This window comes from Calonectris borealis, chromosome 7 (assembly GCF_964195595.1).
Source record: "Calonectris borealis chromosome 7, bCalBor7.hap1.2, whole genome shotgun sequence".
NCBI lineage: Eukaryota > Metazoa > Chordata > Aves > Procellariiformes > Procellariidae > Calonectris > Calonectris borealis.
In genome coordinates, this window is record NC_134318.1 from 25,371,345 (window position 1) to 25,395,791 (window position 24,447).

General features: G+C 37.3%; 1 protein-coding gene across 1 annotated transcript in view; it reads left to right on the plus strand.

The window, feature by feature from the left end:
* Positions 1-223: 223 nt before the first annotated feature.
* Positions 224-24,447, plus strand: part of HECTD2 (HECT domain E3 ubiquitin protein ligase 2) — a 41,536-nt gene continuing 17,312 nt past the window's right edge. Inside the window, exons 1-10 of the mRNA XM_075154691.1 lie at positions 224-580; positions 5,864-5,993; positions 12,251-12,389; positions 14,823-14,925; positions 15,863-15,952; positions 16,552-16,616; positions 17,679-17,724; positions 18,839-18,948; positions 20,340-20,488; positions 22,044-22,167. Coding sequence (XP_075010792.1) covers positions 362-580; positions 5,864-5,993; positions 12,251-12,389; positions 14,823-14,925; positions 15,863-15,952; positions 16,552-16,616; positions 17,679-17,724; positions 18,839-18,948; positions 20,340-20,488; positions 22,044-22,167 — 1,175 coding nt within the window. The 5' untranslated portion in view covers positions 224-361. The remainder of the gene's footprint in view (positions 581-5,863; positions 5,994-12,250; positions 12,390-14,822; positions 14,926-15,862; positions 15,953-16,551; positions 16,617-17,678; positions 17,725-18,838; positions 18,949-20,339; positions 20,489-22,043; positions 22,168-24,447) is intronic.

Here is a 24,447-nt window from a genome sequence, read left to right on the forward strand (position 1 = left end):
GCGCGGTGGCCGAGGGGGCGCAAGGGCAGCGGGGTCCGGCGGCGCCGGCCGCCTCCGCTCCGCTGCGTCCCGCGCTCCCCCTCCTCGCCGGGGCCGCGGCGGGGGCGGCAGGGCCGCGCTCCGCCCCGCTGTGCGGGGGTGTCTGAGCGCCCGGGAGCAGCCCGGCTGCTGCATTGTCGCGGCGGCCCCGCGCCGAGCGGAGCGGAGCAGAGCGGCGGCGCTGGGGGTGTCCGCGGGGGCTCCTCGGAGGGGCTCGGGGGCGGCGGGAGGGAGGAGAAGAAGAGGGCGCGGGGGCTTGGTGCCGGCGGGAGCTGAGGGGCTGCCGTGAGGAGAGAGGCGCGGGGCGGCCGGGAGCGGGGCCATGTCGCTGCAGAGCCCGCCGGCGGCCACGGCTGCCGCCGACCTCCCCCCCGGCCCCGGGGGGCTCCTGCCGGGCGCGGAGCTGAACCAGGGGAGCGCGGCGTCCCCGTCAGCCGAGGAGGGCGGCGAGGATGAGGAAGAAGAGGAGGAAGAAGGGGAGAAAGAAAAGGAGCGAGAGAAACTGCCGCCCATCCCGTCGGCATCCAGCGCGGCTGCCGGGGTAGGTCTCCTGCGGTCCCCGCCGGGGCCCAGCGACCCGTCAGCGCCCGGGCTGCCGCCCGCCGGGCCCCGGCCTCGGGGAGCGGGACCGTCTTTGCGGTCCCCGCTGTCATTTGCTCTGTTTGCCGCTTTATTCGGGGGGTGGGGGAGCACCATGCCCATTTTCTTTCATGTTCTTTTCCGTTGAGAGGCTTTCATTCAAGTTTCTTAAAAATAACAAGTGCATCTGTAGCAGTGACATAATGAAGCTATAAATTCTCCATCTACTTATAGTTCTTTAACATTTTACAACGGTCTGCTCTTTTGGGTTAGTCATGACTGAGGGTTTGCAGCATTGTGAATGTTCGTTAAGGGTTTTCGGGGGTGGAGGGTTTCAGCTCTTAATACACCTAATTGCAAGAGAGCTAGCTGGAAAATACGTTTGTATTTTTAACTTTTTCTTAAAAGGTCTTTTGGGGTTTTTACGTTGTGTTGAAGCAAAGATGCCAAAACATTTCGGTAATTGATGAATGGGTTAACACAGGTGAAAAACTGTGAGAAGGATATTTGCCAGAATAATTTTATTTCAGAAATCTCGTTTGAGATTTTTAATTTTACTGGAGTTATGATTTTCTTTCTGCTGACCATACAGTATTATGAAACATAAAATTTTCCTGGCATGAGTTGAATATCTTACATAGCTCAATGCCATAACTTACTTCAGTCCAACAACAGAGCAAAAATTTTACCAATCCTGTAGGTAATGCAGTTACGAGATTTTAATTCAACAGTTCTGATGAGAGTCTGACTTAATAGAAATTATCATTTTACATAATCTGAGTTTAAAAGATTGAGCATCTAATGTTTATGTCTGTCGTGAAATAATTGTAATGTTAAATGAAGTAATCGTAGGCAAACTGCAAACTCCTTAGAGCAATTCTCCCAATTTTGTGTTTTGCCTACAATGTTCCAATCTTCTGAAAGACTTTCAAGCTTTGCAGATCTGTGTCAATGTAGAAGAATGTGTTTGTTCTTGTGATTCAAATACAGATTTGGTGGGAGAAGTCTGTGATGGACAAGTGCCCAGGAGTTATTTGTACCTTCGAAAATCTCCACTTCAGACTTTGAATGGCAAATGCCAGTCCCTTAGAATAAAGATACAAGTGCTGGTCTAAAACGTGTCAGGCTTAGCTCAGCTAAGGAAAAACATGTGCAACTGGGCAGCCATGTAGAATTCCCACTGCCTTAAAGAATCAGGAGAACTTATTTGTAGCTGGACATCCTTCATGTACCTTTGAACGGTTGCCCACAGGCATAAGTTGTCTAAGTTGACCTGCTACAGAGGACCTCAGATCTCGCTAGGTGTGATTGCTTGTCAAATGCGTGTGGGATTCTGAATTTACAAAGAGCAGCGTATGGAGTTTAATAGTATGTTACACAGAGAGAGTTTTGTGGACAGATGTAATAGATATTTCCATAGCCCTGGATTTCCCTGTCTGTAACAGGATGCAGTTTTTGATCCAAATAGGGAATGCAGGTATGCTTTTGCAAGACCTTTATGAGTTGCTGCGAAGAAGGTATTGGACTGTTGGTCTGCTAAGCCCTAGTTGTGACCAACCTACCCATCCAATTCCAGGGCTTTGTAAGTATGTTGTGAGATTCATCATATATAGCATGATTTTAATACAAGTTCTTTTATTAAAAGTTCTAACTGAACATCAAAAAATGTGTGTTACTTAATCAAATCCTCTCAAACACTTTTGAAGGGAGAAATATCTTCTCAGCTTCCTCCTCATTAAACTGGGGAAAAGTTTGTAATATGATGTGATGACAAAAGGCGGAAATTATTGTCTTAAAAAAAAAAATCTTTGCTTATTCATGGGGTTTTTTCCCATTAAAATTCCCTTCCTTTAAAAATACATGCCTGATACAGTGATACTCCAGATGACCTTAATTTTCCTATTCTCTCTGCCTATTATTTCTAAATTTATAGCCATCATATGATAACTATGGTGATACAGATACTATACCTTGTCTCTATATGAAGTGAGCCTCAGATATCCTTGTCCAGAACATCTCCCCAGATTTTGTGTAATTGACATTTTCTTCAATGCACTAAAGACCCACCATAGATTTGTGCAACTGATGTGGCATGACTAGACCTTCCTCGAAGGCAACGTAAAGGTGTGACACATCCTTTAAACAGTTTCCATTCTCCACAATAGCTGTGGAAAAGGTCAGAATTTTAGTAAGACAATAGATAACTGTGGTATCCTATTTCTCCTAAGGCCATGTGCATGAAAGATGTCTCATCTGGAGTTTAAGCTGGCTGCAAGTTGGAATAAAGGGATTATGTGACTATTGCTATTGTCATTCATATCATGGCTTTTCCTAGCCCAGGGCCATGTGGAATTGTGGAAGAATGGTTACTTTTTTGTTTGTTTGTTTTTATTTGTAAAGGAAGTTGTGGAGATTAAATTAGTCCATGAATAAATTAACATGATCCTGCAAGGAGTTCAGGCTTTTCTTATGGGCTAAATGGTGATTAGAAAAAATGCATAAGAGGTGATGGTTTGGAGGTCAGCATTCAGATTCTGAAAAGAAACTTGTGGGAAGCTAAATAACTTGCCCCCTAGTAAGCAGGAACAAGTAGAGGCTTTTGTAAAGCTAAACCAGTCCTATATTATACCTTTCAAGATATGAATGGAAGGGAAAATCTTACTTCTTGAGTTGTTGCATTGACAGCTGCCATTAGGTAATCTGAGTGTCCTCCATGTCTTCTTGCACAGGGAAGAAAGCTTTTACTCCTCACTGGCTGTTGCTTGCCACATACATGTGTGTTTTGATTGAGTTATGTTAGGGCTAAAGAGTAGGATTTTCAAGAAACTCTTCTAGATGGTCTTTTGCCTCTTCCCAGAAAGCACGCTGTATGTGCTCTTTGCAAACAGTTTGACTTATTTTCACCATCTAATTTAACTTCAATAATGAAAAACATAGATTTATAAAGTATAATGCTAGTACCTCTCCAGTCTTATGGAGGGCTTAATACTTTGGAAAACTTCCACCAAGAAGCCAGCAGAGTTGTGAATTATTAATATACTCTTAAAAAAGATGATTAAAGATTACTTTGATCCACTTACTCCCTCTAAGCATACTCATTCTTTATGTGGGTGTTCAGTTTTCTGATGGCAGTATGTGTGTAGAGTCTTAGGCTCTAGAGGCTCACTGACCTCCTACAAAATTTTGTAGGTATGACATGGTGCTGTACACTTGTCCTAGATTACTCTCCCAGGAGATGTCAGAGATGCTCATTAATGAGCATGTAGTTTCCCAGTATTCCTCCAGGGCTTTCCCGTAAAGCCTTTGTCCATATATTTGTTTAATATTGTTGGAATTGCACTTGGAGCAGGATGGTGGAGTTAAATAGCACGTGCAATTTTTGTTCTTTCTGATCACTGCTGAGGGAGGTGGCATTAAGAAGAACCTTTTTAACTCTTCAACTATACTATTTCAGTGGCATTGCTGGAGTAAAACTTAGAAAGCTGAGTCAGTCAAAAAGGCTGTCACAATAGTCTGTGTCATAAAAGCTCCTCTTCTCAATTATCTCTGATATCTATTCTCTATTAATCATAATTAGACTAGTCCAAGCTTCAGAGGTTTTCTACCTAGAGCATACATTTTGTGACACAGCAGATTAACCTCAGGTCTGGATTTGTTTAAAAGTCCTTTTTCAGTCAGTCGTGTCTTGCCATGTTTGTTCAGGGTCTGTTTTTCTCTAGTCATGTGCCAGATGATTTTTAAGAAGCGTCATAATGATATTTCAAAGGTTATAGAATGAAAAAGCTAATGTGAAAATTATAGTGGTAATTACATTTTATTTTTGAATGTTTGTTGCATACAAGGAATTTGGAGCTAGAAATTGAAACTTGGTATTTTTAAAGCCAGAAGTCCTGCTGATTGTTCAAATTTACAATTTGCTGAGTTATAAGCCATGGAAAAATGGCTGTTTGTGCCACAGTTATTTAAAATTCCTGGCAGTGTACCAGCTTGCGTACACTGCGGCATGGCAGGTTTATGGGCTGTGTTATTACCCTCCTGGTGGTATTTCAGGATGTTGTGGTGGAAGTGAAGTGCTTTCCTCAGAACTCTGGCTGCATCTCTTAGTCCAAATTTACTACTCTTAAGGGGAAAGGGAAATGTATGGGTTTAAAAAAATTGATAGGATATTATGTTAATTATTCTAGAATTTTTATTCTTGTTTGGGGAATTACAGTTTTGATTTGCATGAAAACTTTTTTTTTTTTTAACTGAGAGCGCAGATACCAGATATCAAGCAAATGCATCTTTAAGTTAATGCGAGGCTGAAAATCATGATGTGCAGGGAGGGTGTGTATATTTTTTTGAGTTGATCTACCTTTACCTGATACCAACTGATGACTTGGAGCTGAGATGGAAATTAAAATCTCCATCATGCAACTTCTGTCGTCTTGGGCAAACCCTTTAATCCACCCATGCTTTGCAAATCCTCCAGAGTAAATAACTATATCTCATAGCACTCAGCGTTGAACAGACCGATTGGCACAATCCTTTGGAAGTCTGTTGTGTGATTTCACTTCTGTTCACTGTTAAAACACATTAGCGCTCAACATTGCTTAGCAAAGGCTTGTGCAGACTCCTTGGTGGCAGCACATACAGGTACTCAAGCAGGTTTTTTTAACAAGGTGTTAACAAATGTTTGTTGGCTAGCCTTTCTTCAGTGGCAGCTGATGCTGACGATTTTGAATCATTGGGGTTTTTACCCAGGTAGCCAGTATTCAAATTTTATTAACAGGTTAGCTCACATAGAATTTTTGGCCCCACATTTGAAGTCTTGGGAAGTTTGTCTAAAATACTTCAGTATACTAGGGTTATTTGGAAAAAGGAATATGTGACACTTTCATCTGTTTAAACTGAGCTGGATGTAGTGAGGAATACAAAAGTAGTTAGAAATTAGGATACAGAAAGTCAGAATATTGTTGAAAGCATTCTAATCGTATAGTGTTTTCCTTGCAGTAATCCAAGGATATCTTCATATCCTGCAAATTAATATTTGAGTTTTTGAATGTAATGGAAAGGAATTTTATGGTATCTCTCCTGATTCAATTTGAAATACAATTGCAGAATCATTATTTATGTCTTATTTAGGTATTAGCAATCTGATTTCAAGATAAAAGATATTTAAGTATTCTGTGTAATACCTCATGAGTAAGATTACTCTTGCAGTAATGTATTAGCCCTTTATAGCATGCTGTCATCTTAATTACAGGGGTTGGAGAGAGGAGCCAAAAATCAGTTTTCCACTTTCAGCAATTTCATCACAACTATCAACCAAAAGAAAGAAGGCATCGGAAACAGAAATTCACCTACGCAACTTGTTATACCCAACATCAAAAATGGTAAGAGAATAAAAGCCCTGTGTTACTTAGTTACCAATTTAAGAAGGTGCTCAGTGTTCTGCCAATATTTGTATTGTGGTAGTGCCAGAAAATGTAGGAATCTAGATTTCATTAAATTATGCTGTGCTGTACATTGTACAGTCAGTGATATATATGATAGTCCATCCTCTGTAGAGATTATGTCATAAAGACAAGTTGGGTAGGAAAAACAAATAGACCTGGAGGATGAAATAATCATCTGAAGTTTTAAAGAAAGTTACAGATTCAGTAATCCATATGCAGATACTGTTTGTCTAACTGGCAGTTTCTCTAGAAATTGTGTCAGAACTTTGTGGAGAAGATTTTTCTGTCGTCATCTGAAGGATGGCAGGGATGAGGCAAGCATGGGGCTTTTAAGGGAGACAGTTGCTGAGAGTTGCTGTTTTTCAGTGAAGGTGAAGGCCGATGATGACTCAAAATAAAATTCAGAGGTAAAGACTGGTAAGTTCTGAAGAGCTTTAAAGGTGAGAAGGAAGGTTGTTGTGGTATGATGAGGTAACAATTGATGAAAAGATAGAAAGTGTGAGCTGTGTGTTCAGTGTGGTAGGCTAGAATCACGAAGCCTGATGAGATGACATTGTGGTTAGACCTGAAATTTTTATTAGATTTTTGGGCCAGGATATGGAATTTCAGTAATTTGAGACTTTTGATAAAAGGCTGGACAAACATTTGTTTGTACTGATCTTGCCTCTGAGCAGGTCCTTCTCAACCTTATTATTCTGTGGTTCTCTAAGTCTTTATAGCCCTCAATGAATTCGAGGTTAGAAAGAAAGAGACTGCATTAATTAAGAGATCTCAGTAGTGCGAGTTTGAAACAAAACTATGGACAGGTCTTGTCAGTTTCAAAGTTGTGCAGAAAAAGGTGGCTTATACCTTGCAGGATTGGATCCTTACTAAAATAATCTTTGTGTCCTTGCTAGCTATACTGCACAAGTAAAAGTCAATGCAAGACGTTTGTTTTGGGGTTTGGGTTTGGGTTTTTTTTGGGTTTTTTTAAGCAGTTTTTGTTACGGACTAAGGAGGTACTTCCTACTTAAAAGAAAAAAAGGGGCAATCACTGAAATACAAAAGTCACTTATGTGTAAATGACAGCTCAAACAGGATTTTGTACTTCGCTCGAGTCACTTTGAACTGCTCAAAGGAAGCCAAGGTGGCTGGAGATGGCCAGTGAAGAATTCCCCACTGCTACGTAACTTACCGGAGTTAAGGTAGAAGTGGTGTTCTTGAAGGCAATAATTAGGGTAAGGCAAAAAGAAGATGCTGCAAAGCAGGTCAGAGCTCTGTTGATTCTTACAAAGTGCTGTAAGGTCGAGCTAACAAAGCTGGAAGAACAACCTTCAGGTGGCCATTGCTCTCACCTATATATTTTTAAAGAAAAGTCTTCATATGTGAATTACATGTAAACAATTGCAATATTGTTGGAATCTGAAAGTCCTCAGAGAAATAAAATCCTATCCTTTCTCGGATAACATTATTTTCCTCAGAAGCTAAAAGTGACCTCTTGTCAGCATTAACTACTCATCTGCTAGCCTTTTTAACAGAAACATGCATGCAGTTGATTCATAGGCTCCAAGCTACTGTTTTTCATTATCTAAGCCTTAATTGTTTCCTGTCCAGCTTCTGTCTGAATAGTTGCTTAATACAATCTTATGTTATGATATGAAAGCCTGCTGCTTAATAAAATTTAGGACAAAGTAAAATTAAATCTAGTATTGAGCCAAGCAATGTCAAAAATACAGTACCCTTTTGCAGAATTCGTTTCACGAAACAGAAGAAATCTGCCCCCCCCTTTTTGTACCTGACAAGAACGGTAGACTTGAAACACCTCTCTCTCTTGAAGTGCCTTCAGTTACTGTCCCGGTTGTAATTACTGCCTCATAAGTACTTAGTTGCTAATTTTCACCACACTAATGCATGGCAATATTTATTATAGTCAAGGATATATTCTTGAAATTGAGCTCAATGGGTAAAATTGAACAGATATTCTGGTAATTTCAGGATCAGGGTAAGCTTCCTATATAAAAACAGATTATTTTTACTAACAGTCCAAGGTGCACTCAAATTTTTTTGAGGAGGTATGTGTATTCTATGGAAAAAAGAATCATTGAAACAAACTTCTCAGTTAAAAATGCTTCTTTTGCTATTCTGGAATTCAGGAATGATGCTTGATTGGTGGGGGTTTTTTTTTCAGTTTATCTATACATGTGCTATCTCTCTGAATATGTGTTTATATATGTTTATATACTGGTAATATTTTAGGCTTCAAAGATCAAAGAATGTTAATTTTGTTGAAAAATAGAAGTGTGGAAAAGATAATTCTGGTAAATACAGCATGAAAGCTAGGGTGATGTTTGTTTGCTATATAACTGCCACAGAGAATGAATTTATATAACAAATCTTCTAATGCAACAATGATCTGGTATGAAATCTATATAGGAACTAGATTGCTCTAGTGCGTTTATAATGTTACAAATACAAGTAAGATTTGTTTGCTTTACTGACTTTGAAAATTTTCATCTGCCAGTAGCTGTGTTGGTCACCGTGAAAATAACTGCTGTTTTAAATTCATTCACCCTAAACTTCCTTGTAGTAGTCAATCTTGCTTTGTATCAATGAGATTTTCTTCCTCAAAGTTTTTGATCATTCCTTAAGCAGTCATGCATTGCTGAGTCTTTTTACGTGATGTAACTGGGCAAACAGCCAGAAATGATTGCTTTTTCTTGTCTTGTACTATTGTGTTATTGCTGCTTATCAACTCAGTACATAAAGTTTCAAGTTTCTGCTCAATGGAACTCCAGTGACAGATCTTATTTAATACTTTTGAATGTCAGATGAGCAAATAAATCTATTTACAAATAAACACAAATTATGGCAAAACATACTGAAGTTGACAGTATTTATTAAACATATTATTAAAACTCAGGTTTAGTATATCTAATTTAAGATGCATGTATTTCAAAGAAAATTGCATCACTGACAGGGTGCAAGTTACTAGCTTAGCACCTGCAGCCTTAATTTACTGAAATGAGAAACAGCTTCTGTCAGCAGCTGTCTCTTCTGCAGATGTGGAGAGGGTATTCTCCTCATTTCAGTGTATTCAGCTGGTTATAATTCAATGTTTAATCCATTTAAAATTGAGAAGACAGAATGAGAGCTAAATTAAAATGACTTGTCTTTCTCAGAGTATAAAAATAAGACATAGTCTTAGTTTCTTTTAAGTCAGTCCATCCTGTTTTCAGAGAATGATGTGCAATAGCAGAGCACTTGCATGGTGGGATTGTTTGGCACCTTGGCTTGAATTAATTTAGTATCTATGTGTCCACTTTGTTTTTTGAAATTACTACTCTTCTTTTTAAATAGCTTTAAGTTCCACCTGTGAGAGTGGGCAAGGTTCTGTATCAATGCCATACTCAGGCGATTGAGGGCAGCTCCGATGTATTATCTGATGAATGGTGACTGAGCTAAGTCACAATGACAGTGTCGCTGTCATTAGCATGGATGAAAAGAATCTGCCTTTGGGTTTTGGGGATTTTGTTAGCAGCTATTTCCCTGCTGTGATAAATGGAGTAGGCAGTGGAGTAGTGATACTCCTTTGATGTTTAATTAATTTTAAAAAACAACAACTCTTGGAATTGTAGCGAAAAGGCTTAGAGGGTTCTTAGACAATTCGTATAGGATTTTGGTTTAATATGTTTGACTTTTGAGGACATTTTTATTTTATACAGTGTCTTTTATCCCAAACATATGTTATAATTCATACAAATGCTTTTAAAAATGTGCAGTATAAATCAGATTATAAAAGCATTTTAAGGATATTTGAGAAGACACTGTCAGTAAAAAGGATGTTTGTGTATACTGCATTGGAATATTTTTTTCATATTTTTTGGTGGGTTTACCCTGGCTAGCTGCCAGATGCCCACCAAATTACTCTATCATTCCCCCTCCTCAACAGGACATGGGGAGAAAATAAGATGAAACAGCTCATGGGTTGAGATAAAGACAGGGAGTCCACTTTCCAATTACCGTTACAGGCAAAACAGACTTGACTTGAGGATATTAACTTATTGCCAGTTAAACGAAACAAAAGCAAAACTCAAAACACCTTCTCCCTGCCCCCTCTTCTTCCCAGGCTCAACTTCACTCCTTCATTCCCCACTCCTCTACCTCCTTTCCCCCAGCTGGCTCAGGGAGGTGAGGAATGGGGGGTTGCCGTCAGCTCATAAAACTTCATCTCTGCTACTCCTTCCTCTTCACACTGTTCCCCTGCTCCAGCATGAGGTCTTATCCATGGGATACAGTTTTTCACAAACTTTTCCAACATGAGTCCTTCCCATGAATTGCAGTTCTTCAAGAACTGCTCCAATGTGGGCCCTTTCCCCAGGGTACAGTCCTTTAGGAATGGACTGCTTCAGTGTGGGTCCCCCACAGGCCACAGTTCCTGCAGCAGCCTGCTCAGGCATGGGCTCCCCGTGAGCTGCAGGGTGGATGTCTGTCCCACTGTGGTCCTCCATGGGCTGCAAGGGATCAACCTGCTTCACCATGGTCTTCTCCATGGGCTGCAGGGGAATCTCTGCTCCAGTGGCTGGAGCACCTCTTCCCCCTTCTTCTGTACTGACCTGGGTGTCTGCAGGGTGGTTCTCTCTTTTCTTTTTAATCCCTCCTCTCTCAGCTGCTGTGCAGTGTTTTTTACCTGTTCTTAAATATTTTATCACAGAGGCGCTACCAGCGTCACCTATGGGTTCAGGTTTGGCCAGTGGTGGGTCTGTTTTGGAGCTGGCTGTGTCTGACATAGAGGCAGCCCCGTCTCTCCTTTCATAGACGCCACCCCTGCAGCCCCCCTGCTGCCAAAACCTTGCCACATAAACCCAATACAATGTTCTCGGGTCAAATATAAAGTAAGGAGTAGAATAGAAAGACCTTGTTAAAGCACTGCTATATGTACTTAGAATAGGCAGCCAGATTAATTGAGAAGAAACGTTTAAAGATGCTACCGTTTCAACGGTAATTCTCTGCAAGACAGAAAACTTGCATTTCCCATTTAATGTATTGGAGAGATTCTTTTAGGAGGCTGTAGACGATCCACAGTCAGCTCAAGCTAAAATTATATACTATAGTGTAGAAAAACTGACTGAAGACTTGTCCTTGTACGTCAGAAAATAGTTGGACTTTGGTGTGGTTGTGCTTGAGATTTTTCTTAGCTGTAGGAACACCAGTGCTATAGTTTGTATATTGCAATATTTACAGTATATATTTTGTAAATACAATAATGGACAACACTATTACTCGTGACTAATAGCTACCAGTAATGGACTGCTCAGTTTGCCTTTTAAACAGCAAATATAAAAGGATCACCCTGTGTAACTGTAATTCCATGACGTCCTTTGACTTTTTTTTTTTAAAATTATGTTCCAACTTGCTTAGCTTGAGTTCCTTATAGGTTCACATAGATGTGATGTTCAGAATAGGCACTTTCTTTATACATCTGACTTCAGAACGCACTTGGCTTAATGTTCAGAAGCTTGAGCATCTACAGCTGCAAATAGATTTAATGAAAATTCTGCAGCACTCATTTCTAAAAATGAAATTATATATGAACTTGAGGTTTTTTTGTGTGATGTGAATGCTGCTGTATGTATACCAGTGTGTTATTGCTGATGTGATACCAGTGCATCTTATGTAAGTACAGTATTTTGCGATTTTCCCTAATAATGAATTGGAGTACAGATCACCAGCATTTATTTTTTTTTGTCAGCAGTATGCCAGCAATTCAATTGTGAAAATCTGTCTTGGTTTTCTTTGTTTTTGTAATAGACAAATAATCTGTTTTCAACTTTGTCCAGCACTTCATTTATAAAAGGTAGAGACTCACGTCTTTCAGATAAGCCTTAGATAGGAGACAGACTGGCCAATTTTCTCCCTCCATTGGCAGAAGGAAGCACTTTGTTCACAAAGACTTGGTTACGAACTCGGGACGCAGCTTTTGTTTATAGGGTTTTATTTCCCTTCAATTAGTGGAAGTTTCCATCCTGTCTGGGATGAGCATATGGTAAGAAAAGTACTTGGATGAGTAGGGGTTTAAAGATGTAGAATCAGACAGTGTGAGTTTTCTTTTTTTTTTACTTCCTAGTTCCTATATATCTGTATTTTACTAGCTAACGGTTTGTTATTTATATGATTGCATTGTATTTATTGTTTGTTTGTTTGGGTTTTTTAATAAGTGAGAGACCTACCACCTATTTGCCTCGATGTACGACAAAAGCAGCGCATCTCTATAGATACACTACCCCAAGAACTGAAAGCACCAGTTCCTCCTGAACCTTCCCTTCCCATCCGAACCAAAACTGTGAAAGATTTTCAGTAAGTTATACTGGTGTTTCTAGAAGTGTACTTTTTTTCTTTGGACTTTCTTCATTTTGTCCTAATTCATTTGATTTTGTTAATCTTAACAAAAGAGGGAACAGTTCAGCAAGACTGACTAGTAGTAGTCGTTAGTCTGGTTGTGATGGTGGGATTGATAACTCTGTTACTATGAAATTATCGAAATACTGTCTCTAGCTTGAAGTGTTGTTCTGCTCAAGAAATGGCAAAGCTTGTACTTCAGAGAGAGAAATTCAGTTCCTGACGTTCAGTGAATGGTTAGTTTTGGAAAGAAATATGTATGGCTTATTGTAGGCTGGAAAATTCCTTTCAATCTTAGGTAATTTTTTTGTACTGCCAATTACGGTGTGTCCTGTCCGTTGAGGTACTGGGCATTCTTGGTCTTGTGTGAAACACTGCACACAAGATACTTAAATGTATAACATCATATTTGAGGACCTGTAATGGTGATTATGTGGACTACACTATTTCTAACTTTGGCTAAAAGTACAGATGACCTTTCTTCATGCATTATGTTAGAAAGCGTTAATTTTCAATATTAGTTTTATAGCAAAAACTTACTTCTTTTTTCATGTATACTTGCTGCTTACACAGTTTTAAGCAGTGTAAGCGTAAGCTATTCTAGCACTTCTTTATGAGAGGCACTATGCTTTAAGTTTGTCTAAGTAAAAAGAGTTTTAAGATTAAAGAGTCTGTGCAGACAATATTTATGCTGCTGCCCCGTAACAGTGATTTAGCTAGAAGGAAAGTAGAATTGATGTGAAATAGTGTCTTGTGTTCCACTTCTGTTTTTCCAGATCAGTACAGACCCTTAATCAAAACTGTATCTGCATTAGATTTCTTCCAGCACTGTTATGATACTCGGTACACAATGCTTGATCAGCTCAGCTAGGCTAGCAGAAGTCCCCAGGGAAACCACCTGAATTGTTTTTAATTGTGTTTCCCTCATGTCAGGTCTACACCACAAAGTTTTGCTAGCTTTGCTTGGTTCTCTGTGGGCACAAGGCAATAGAGAACGTTTTTTCTCTACTTAACATAGCTATGTTCCCAAAAACTGTGATGTTGACACTGTCATTTGAGAAAATGGCATAACTTTGTTGAAAAACTAATGGCATAAGGTGTGTCTACACTAGGGGATTCTGCCTGCAATACATGAACATATATTAGCAGAGTGTTTATTTAGAGTGGGTGTGTTCTTAAAGGGGTGTTTACTAATTCATTGAAAGTGCGACGCTTTTTTCTTTTTTTTTTTTTTTTTCTTTAGCCTTAGCACCCACAGAGCAGCATTATGCTGCTGTAATACCCTCGAGTGTTTTACAGTAGGATAATCTTGGTCAGGAAATGGGGAGAAGTATTCCTAGGAAGAAGCCTGATTCTTCTATTTTTCAAACAGATGGGGAAAAAAAAAAAATCACAGTTGCTCCAAGAGGCGTATGAGCATATACTCTTCATTGCTCTTTTCCATGTTTGAAATTTTGTGCATTCACTGAGGAAAATGAATGCTTTTTGTTTAGTCAGTGTGTGTGTTTGGTGGAAAAGGAAGCAAGTATAAAAAAGAATTTGACAAGAGGTGATTCTTTGTTGGTATTCAGGTGATCTGAAGAGCTGAAGCTTTTTCCATATTCAGATTTTTGTATCTATTGACTGCTGCCTAATTATGTAATTATCAAGAATTTTATTCTTTCAAGTAAAGTATTAAAAAGTCATTAGCATTTTTGGTATGTTCCACTGATAACTTCTTTTTGAATATCTATTACAAAGAAATTACCTGGGGGGAGCAAACTGGGATTTGTATCACCAGCATTGTAGATAGCTAAAATAAAGTTCTGCTTCAAAGGTCGGTTGGGGTTTTTTTTAAGTGTATGATGTTATACAAAATTTCATATACAGATACTTGCTTTAAGGTCCAATACTTAAAAGGAATTTAAGAGTAAATCCATAGATTTTGTTGTCCCCTTAAGGAATATGTACAGTCGCATACAAAGATTAAGTTTTATTTTAAAAATTTGGAGAGAAATAAAATTTTGTACAAATGATCATGAATTTGACTAGTTTAGGAGCCTGCATCCTTAAATAAATTAGTCTCAGAAATTTTATCATGTTGGTGTATCTTCAGCGTAATTCTATTCTGCTAATTATTTGTCTTAACATACTGAACTATGACGCCATGAATTAACATTTTGAATAAGAGACATTACTCACGTGTATCAAACACAAACTATGTTTTTGTTGTCTTGTAATACCATGATCTTAAAAAGACAAGGAAGGTGTTAGAAAGATACTGATATTATACTCGTCTGTTTTCTAAGTGTGCTTAGTGAGGAAAGCTTAGAGTTACAGTGCAGTCTGAAGTCTAAGTGGTTGGGAAGATTGAATCCCTATATTACTAATATTTTAATATATTCTTTCTAGGGATGATGTGGAAAAGGCTAAGTCATCAGGAGATTGGAAAGCTGTACATGATTTTTATTCTACAACATTTGATTCCTTCCTGGAGATAAATGCTGCATTTAAGGTAGAAAATAATTCATAATACTATTTAGTAATTACAGTGCTTTGTATCTTCGAAGTGTTTACAAAAGCATCGGTTAAAGGCTTGCAGCTAGTTACTCAAAGTCACTAAGATCATTTTGTCACGTTCTCGCCTGCCTTTGGTAGACAATCTGTTATTGCATTGATTTATTGATTCCAGTTTAAGCAACTATAGTTCAAGTGTATGTGGAGCTTTAAAACTCCAATATATAGTTAATTTTATGGCACTATGACTGTGTAGGTACTTTCTACACAAACTACAGTTTAAAAACATGCAAGCTAATACAGAGGCCCAGGCAAATCTGGAAACAGAAATTCCCTGTCCATGTTAAAAAATCATGGTAAAAAAACATGTGATATGGGCTCAAGTAGCATAGCTGTTTGTGTGTTGTGATGGTATACTCAGTTTTCCTTGGGAAAGATCATATTCGTGTGTGAAAACTTTCTGAATTCATGCTAAATTAATATTTCCTGCCTATTACAGAGCAAAATGTGCTTATTATATTAAATATGGACAGTAGGCCTGAGCCTAGACAAAATAACCTGTGACTTTTAGTTACTTAACAAATATTGAATGCTTATAATTTTGTTGCTCTTGTCTGATCATGAATCAACAACAAAGATGAAAGATGGAAATTCGATGTAACTCATTATTTGAAACCCTCTTACATTTTAAAAATAGAATGACAAGATAATGGAGTTACATGAATATTGCCATTGTGTAAGATTAATATTGTTTAGCTTCATCTTTCACATATTAACAAAAGCAACTTAGATTCTTATGTTTTGATAAGGAAAATAAATAGTCGTATCTGTGTCTGTTTTGTTTAAACTTGCTGTTAAACTTTTGTTTTCAAAGACAGCTAAAATATTCAAAACATTTCAAAACCAAAATGCTTCATGTATTATCTAACTTACAGAAAGATACCAATTCTCCATTTAATACCATTGAGGACTCTGGAATCAATGCAAAATTTGTGAATGTTGTCTATGATGCCTTATTAAATACTGTAAGTAGAAGAAAAGAATTCATGTTTTAAAACATTGTAACAATTATTTCAGCAAAGAAATACGCTAAGAAGCAATTTATACCAAAAGTTTTTCTCAGATAGGCACGATTTCTGAAGAATCTCTCAAAACATACTTAAAATGGTCCCATGAGAATTGCCATAGAATCATGAAAACTGCTCTAGTAAAAAGAGGAGGAAATTGTTGCTACTAGTAATGCACGGTTTATACTGTGGTAGATCTCAAAGACCACTTGCAAAATATGATGTGATGGGACACTGCATGGTGGGCAACAAGGAAAACGTGAGGATGGGGGTTGCAGAAAGTAGGTACTGTGCCTAGTAAACAAAGGACAGGAGTAATTTAGAAATTATATTTACAGTTTTTAAGTTGTTTAAAGCGTTGAAAGCCACCGTTGGCACAACTCCAGGCCTCAGCTAATCGTCTGCGAGGAAAGATACTTAGGAGCTCAGCATCATAACACAAAGATTTCTTAGCTGGCTTGAGTCACAAGCGAAACAAACTTGCTTGTTCGTACAATATCCCGTATAGAATATGTATAATTACATCAGATATGATTTTTTCTCTCCTTTTTCCATAGCCTCAAGATGTTCAGAAGTCAGTCCTAAAAGGAATAATTAACGGTCTGCTACAAGAATGGAAAGGGTAATTGTAACAAATACTTGCACTAGTGCTGTGCCAGCACTTACAACTGATACACTTTTTGACTTTATTGTTTTAGCCAAAGAAGGAAAACGTTCTGATAGAACTTATTTGACTCATAAGAACTTGTCTCCGTTTGGCAGGCAAATCTGCTGAAATGTATCTTCAACTCTGTAAGCTGACACTGAACCTCTGAGAGGCAGACCCAGCCCCAGCCATACGTTCCCCTGCCAAAAATCTCAGCTGCTTGTTGCCAGGGCAATCTTTTGGGCATCTGAACTGTGAGATGAATTAAGGAATTTTTCTAGAGTAAAACATATTGTCCCCGCACACCCCCCAACAGCAACTAACATATTTTAACCTAGATAATTCCTTGATCCAAAGTTTACTTCACAATACCGTTCATGCGTGGCAATGGCATAGAAAGGGCAGTGCAGGATGCAGAAAGGGATAGCCCAAAGGCAGGAGGTTTGGAGATGACAACATTTTAGCAAGAAGTAATAGGAGTGAGAATGCATAGTTTGATTCACAAAAAGATATAGCAAGAGACAGCACCCTGTTGTGACTCACCTGTGACCCAGCCCTTGGCTATTCCTTTCTCCACCTTATACTATCTTTTCTGAGCTGTTGCTGCATGTGGTTATGTAAAAGCCTTGAAGCAGATGAACAGCAAGAAGTACAGAGGCTGCAGTAGTAGAAGTGTCTGGAGAATTCTGCCAGGAAATATCTAAGATGGGGCAAATAAACTCATCTGTGGTGTCACCTGAGGTAGGCAACAGCATGGATTTCCCTCTTTGGAACACCTCTTACTCTTCAATTATGACTTTTTTTTTTTGCCTTCTCTCTTGTGTTACACCACAAAAGACGGATGCTGCTGCCTTTAGAGAGTAGTAAGAATCTTTAAGTGTCCTTTTCAATTTCTGAGAGCAGTGAAGATCCTTAAATATGGTATTCAACACGTGTTGGCAAAGCAAAGTTAAATTGTAGGGTGTGTGATTTCATGGCTCTTAATGTGTGTATATGATGCATACATATGGTTCTGCTTATTATTTCATTCATTCATAGGCCACGAACAAAAGATGATCTTAGAGCATACTGTATACTTTTACAGGTAAGACAAATACAGTATTTTTATTTAAGTATATGTCTGCTTAATTTATAATCTATAAACCAGTATACTATGCAAACAAGATACTTTGTATAGCTGAATACTTCACATTTAATTTTCTGTTATAAGAATGTATTAAAATATGGAAGAACTGTAGGGTATGCATGATGGGAATGGGAGCTTAATGGAAGATAGTTGATGGGGAAAGGTAGCATAGATTAAAACTATGAACTAAGAGTTAGACATGTAATTGTTTCCTATCATTTTGTGGGTTGAAAGAACAAATGTTTTAGCAGGTTATTCATTCTTATTTCTTCCTTATTCCCAGATTTGCTTTATTGGTATGCTGTAACTTTGATCTTTCCAGAAAGTTTCAGTATATGCACTTTTTGATATTGCTATAATTTTCTCCAGTGTTGCATTTTATCCAGCAGACTCTCTCCAGTCTATCTGACAGGCTGCGTTGTCTGATTTCTGTCTATGTTAACCTATTACCTTTGCTACTGTAGTTGATTTGCATTTTTAGCAAATTTCCCCTTTAAATTTTGCCAGTGTAGATAACACCTCTCCACACAAGGAGAGGTTTCTGCTGTTATTTGAGATGATCAGATGGTAATTTAATTTTTTGAGACAATAGTTTTCTTCTCTGGGGTGGTATACTAGCTGTGAATTATAAGGAATATATCCTGCTAAAAAGTGGGAATGTATGAACTCATATGTAAGAGGGAAAATAAGTTTGGATTGATGTACGGGAAGACAGGAGCAATGAGAATCCTTATTACCGAGATGGAAAGCACATCACTCAGAGGAGTGTAGTTTATGTGCTACACAGTAAATGATAGTCCAGAAAAAGATATTGAGTACTGCCTTTATTACCTGTGGGCTTTCTTTTGAAACAAAAAAAAATCATAGTTTTACAATATAGAAGTTACATACTTTTTATTTGACTAGAAGTTGCAAATAATTTTTTTTCATAGTTTTACCACTGTCACAGCAATTTTGTGAATTCCTTTCCTGTGTAATTGTATTGGCAACAACAAACATAAAAAAAAATCCTAATGACTTTTTTCCCTTTATGCAGTTTATTAACCTAACACATTTTTTTAATCTTTTTCAGAATCCTCAATTTAGTAACACTTCTACTTATGTCATCTATGCTCACTTGCTAAGACAGATAGCAGCCTTAACAGAAGCTGACCATCATTTCCTAGTGCACTGGTCTAAAAAGTAAAAAAAAATTAAAAAATAAAATTAAAAATTCCATTTTTAGGATTTCAGTTGTTACTGTATTTCCATTGATGTTGACTGTTTTATAAATTAGAATGAAAATTAATTTAATTGACTAAAGATATTGTTTTTGTTGTTTTCAAAGTACATTTGGATATAGTCCACTAAGTGATACTGATTTATAGATGCAAACTGTATATAATGTATAAAAATTAATAACTTTATGCAAGAAAGTCTTACTTGCAAAATAACTTATGTAAGTTATTTTTCCATAACACTTGCAAAATAACTTATGTATGTAAGATAAATGTTTAAACCGTATTATTAATACAAACATCTTTGTGATCTTTGTTTAAATAAAGGTTTATCTTGCATAATTTGCAAAAGATACTGTAACTTTACTGTATTGTATGAAAACCACAAATGAAATTGAGTCCCTGTTTCGCAGTGTAATAGAGGTGGTGAGAGAGTGTAGTTAGGGCATTAGATTTTTAATGAATTGAAATAACTCTTAATAGCACCTCACTATTGAAGTCATATGGTGGTAACTGCCCAAAGAGCAGCTTTTAGGTTGGTATGCAGGTTGCCTTCCTTATAAGGACTGTGCAAAAAGTTCAGTATGGCGTAAAGAAAAGTTTGAATGGCCATATTCACAATTCCTTTATCTCCCAGGGAATCTGTTAAAGGATTTTCTTCTCTGCAAGAGTGGAAATTATATTTCCCCCACTACCACCCTATAATATGTCTAGAGTTGCTTAAAATTGTGGTAATATATTATTTCATTTGAATCAGTGTTTACGAATAAGGTTTACCCTCTTCGTTAAGGATGCAATAGGCGTATTGATGTTTTCATTCTTAAAACATGTATTAGAAATCTAACCCGTTAAAATAGGAGAGCTCTTATTTTAGAAAAGGATGCTTTAATATATCTACACATATATGTGTGTTGTTGTGATATTATGGAAGTGGTGCAGCACATAATTTAAAATGTGCGCTTGTCACAAGCATATGAAGTACTTTCTACTCTTTATTCAATAGGACAAAGTATCTGAAAATAAAAAATTGAGAATTCCTCAGTATTCAGATTGCGGAGTGAAATAGCTAAGGATTTTTGTTTTCTTTTTGTTTACTAAAAGTCAAGAACAAGTAATGATTCTATTACTTTTTTTTTTTTAAATCATCGACATTAAAAAGCATAGTTAGGGGTGCACTGAAGAGCATTGCTGTGTGCCAGTATTTAAAAGCGTGCTTCTTCAAACTTTACATTTGGAATTTTGTTTTTATGTAGAGGACAAAAGCATGTTTATTAAAAAGTAACATTGAAATCTGATAATATAAACTCTAGTATGGACAGTGATCACATGAGAGTAACTGCAGCATGTTTGGTTTAGGATTTCACAGAGGAGATTCAAGCAGCTGGTGGACAGGTTACTGCAATTTATTTCTTTACGCCTGTTTCCTGCAAAACCTGAAGAGTTTCCACCTATGGTGAAATGTACCTGGTGGATTCCGTCAGCAGCCAAAGTCCTGGCTTTATTTAGTAGGTATTCTTCTTGAACTGTGTATGCATATGCACGTGTATGTAGATATATGTATGTTTGTGTGTATATGTATATATATACACATATGAGGGGGGATAGTTTATACCTCTCCTCTTCTGGGGGAGACTGACAATGATGGTGATACAGTACGAACTACAATAAAATACCAAAAAGTAGTAAGCAACAAAAAACATCTTCTATTGGCAAGTCTTTGTACTTGCTTTCCAGTAGAGTATAATTGCTGTGCATCATTTTCCTGTAACAGCAACTGAAGATCATTCAAACAAAAATCCACAGAAGTAACCAATGGTTAAGGTTTCCCTTGGGTTTATAAAAGAAGCTGTTTTAAATGTGTAATTGCCACATTTCTTCTGTAGCTGGTTACGCCCACAGAAGTATTTAGCATCTAAGAGAAGTTAGGCAATGCATATGCCTCTTAAGTCCAAAACTACAGCTTAAGAAAAGTAAATCCTTGTCCAGCTCAACATAGAGCACAGCAAATTTGACCAGTGCAAATACAAACCCTCTCCTCCACTCATCCCCAATAGCTTAGTGATTACAGCATTTACTATGGAAATGGGAGGCTTAAGGTCAGTCCCCTTTTCTTGAGGGGTAAAAACCTTTTCTCCTTTCTAGGAGAAAATGAAACCACTAAGTGAAAATTAAGATTAAAATGAGGATGTTTTCATTTTGCTGTCAACTTAGAACTTTTACTTAAAAGCATTCTGCACAGTCCTGCCTGTCCAGAGCAACAGTTCAGACACATAAGCTCAACTATATCTAAAACCAAGATGTGTGTTGTCTAGTCATATATGAACGAGATGCTAATTCCTTAATTCTGGGAAAAGGGATATTCAGTAATTCAAAATACACTACTTTCTGTCTGACTGATCAAAATTAAATTGTGTTTAAGTGCAAAGAAAAAACTTATTAGCTGTTTGACATTGTATGAATGTTACATAACGAGATAGGCAGCTTAAATGTGAATTGGTTTTCTTCATTTGGTCAAGTACTTAGTTTTTGTACTGGTGAGTCTAGATGGTATAGTAGTTACCTGAGGAAATAGGCGTATCTCTGCATACCATGTTTTGTGCCCCTCCCTTTCCATCCCTTTTGCAACAGGCATCAAACTCAAACAGGTAATTGTTAACTGGAGAGCATGTAGATGTTATATCCATAGCTATGTTTGAAATTAAATGAAGGTGTTTAAGAAACCCATCTATCAAACTGCTTTTTCATTGATTTCAGCAGAACATAGCATTCTTTATCGATGAAACCTTAACTTAGTGTATGTTATTAAGTGGGATAGAGTCAAATGGAGGTTCTCTTACCATAAATGGGCTGAACTAGGGATTTACTATTTTCTACAGCAATTAATATGATACGATGTCATATGGTGTTATGTTATAATTGTAATTCTGTAGCTAAGACTGAGACAAAGTTATTAGTAGCTGATTTGGCTTAAAGTTTCTGAGGTCACTGGTGCTCAGGATGCCTAGAAAACAGATGGCCTAATCTGGGCGGTATTTTAAGACTTCTGTGTTTTCTTTGTAGATGCTGCAAATAGTCTGATCAGTCCTCCTATTGTTTCATATACGGATTTCTATAATTCTACACTAGATCATATTGATCTTATGGAAGAATATCATAACTGGCAATGTTATGGAAATTCTCACAGGTAAGAGGAATAACTGGTCGTTTCTTGTTAAGTATTTCAAAGCACCGTATCTACAGTATGTATACCTATCTAATATATAATGTATATAGTGTGTGTTTATGTATGGTATACATACCCTTCGTGTGTATATACAGCCACATTAAGTACTGTATTTTACTGGAAAAACATAGGATAGCTACTACTTGCTATACTTGTTACTGTGAGATTGACTGTAATAAATCTAATTCTGAGTTTGCAAACTGGAGAAAAGATGTAAAATATAGATGACAATAATGTGAGTTTATTATTTATTGACATAGACTTCTAATTGTGTCTTAGTACGAACATATTTTAACCTCCAATACATTCGTAGAAAGTGGTTGTGTGCATACTTACCACTTAATGATGAAAATGTATCTAATTACCTGTATATATGTGGCTCTGATTGTATTTGTTCCACTGAAATCAATTGTACTATTTCTGTTACATGAAAATAAACACACAAGTTAAATCTTTACAGACTCAAAGCTTGCAAAGGTATTTCTCTTCTTGTGAGAGGCAGCCAGCAGTATGATTTAGAAACAATAGGCATTTCATCTTTCTCTTTCTGCTAAAGTTTAAAATCTTATTAATGTTTTCTTAATAAAAATGTTATTTTGTATAGCTGTATTTTTCAGCAGTCTGAAAAGTAACATCACAAGATTATCACTTGGCATTTACAGCTTGAATCACAAGATCAATTAAAATTTCCCCATATTTCAAGACTTTTCAGTAAGCTAATTTAAGACATCAACCATCCAAATGTAACTTTTTGTTTATTGCATGTGCAATTTTCCTTGCCTTTAGCAGCACTTGAGGAAAACTTGGAGATCATAATTTGCTCCACCAAAGCAGGTATTTTAGGGTAGGCTTCTGTCTGATACCTGATATTCTGCTTGGGAAGGAAGGAAAAGGAAAGAAAACAAACAAACAAACCCCAAAACAAAAAACAAACAAACAAACAAAAACCAAAAACAAAACAAAACAAACAAAAAAAACCGCCCCAAAAAACCCCTACAAACCCAAACCCCATGACACATGATAGCAATGAATGTACAGTAGGCTTTGCATAGTCTCAGTCAAAGCATTGGAACCTGAATACTGCTGACCTTCAAATTTTTTTTTTTTTTTTTTCCTTATTGGCACCATCTGGCTGTTTTGGCACCCACATCCAAACTTATAAAAGGGCTGTGAGATTTCCACCTGCTCCAGTTCTTTTCAGTTAGCTGGGACACTGGGAATTCAATATATATCAAAACAAAGTTTGCTTGATACATAATTTCTGGAGTAGCTGAAGTGCAGACGAGCTGTATTATTCTTAAAGTAAATTTAATTCTTTTATTCTGTTACAGCCACACTTTTTCCCAATTTTACATCTTTTAACTCTGTGTTGTTCCACTTAAAACAAACGACAAAAAACCAACAAAGTATCGCAATCAAGACTATATGCTTAGAACTAAGAAGGCCAAGCAGGAGTAAGAGGGCCAAGCATATGTCATTTCTTGCATATGAAATATTTTGAAATACATAATTCTTCTAACTAAGTCGACACTTCTTGGTAAAACATTTTGGATTAGGATTTCCAGGAGACAAGTGAGAATATTTTTTCCTCCTTTTCCTTTCTTTCCTAAAGACGTTAGAATCCAGAGCTTCTCACAGGCAGGATTCATGGTGCACATGCAGCCTGGATTGAAGATGCACTCACAGAGTCTAAAGCTCTGGGTATTTCAATGTGAACTTCTGCTAGGTGATACATGAGCTAAATCAACAGAATAACCAGTAACAAAAAAATCTTTTACCTTGATGATTTCTGAGTTTTTCAAAATTATTTGTATTATTTGATTGCAGTGGAATGTGGCTGTGATCTGACATTTTAGAAGTCCTAAACACTTGGGTTAAATCTGAAGGACCTGTGGAAAATCAGTTCGTTTGAAAATCAATTCTGCAGCCAATAAGCCAATCCAGAAATATTTCTACCACATACCTAAGAATGCTGCATTGAGATAGCTGTTTTCTTGTATTTAATAAGAAGATGTTATCATTTTCTTTAATTCAGTGTAGCAATTAAAATTGAGTATTTAAAGTAGAAGATGACGGGGTTTTCATTAGGTCTATTGATAATGATAAACAATAAAAGAGAGCTTTATTGAGGATAAGTATTATTACTAATTACAATTGCTATCAGTATTTGCAAATAACAGTTTGTTCTACTGAATTAAGTATCTATGTATACAACACAAAAAACCCAGCAGCTATTTGCAA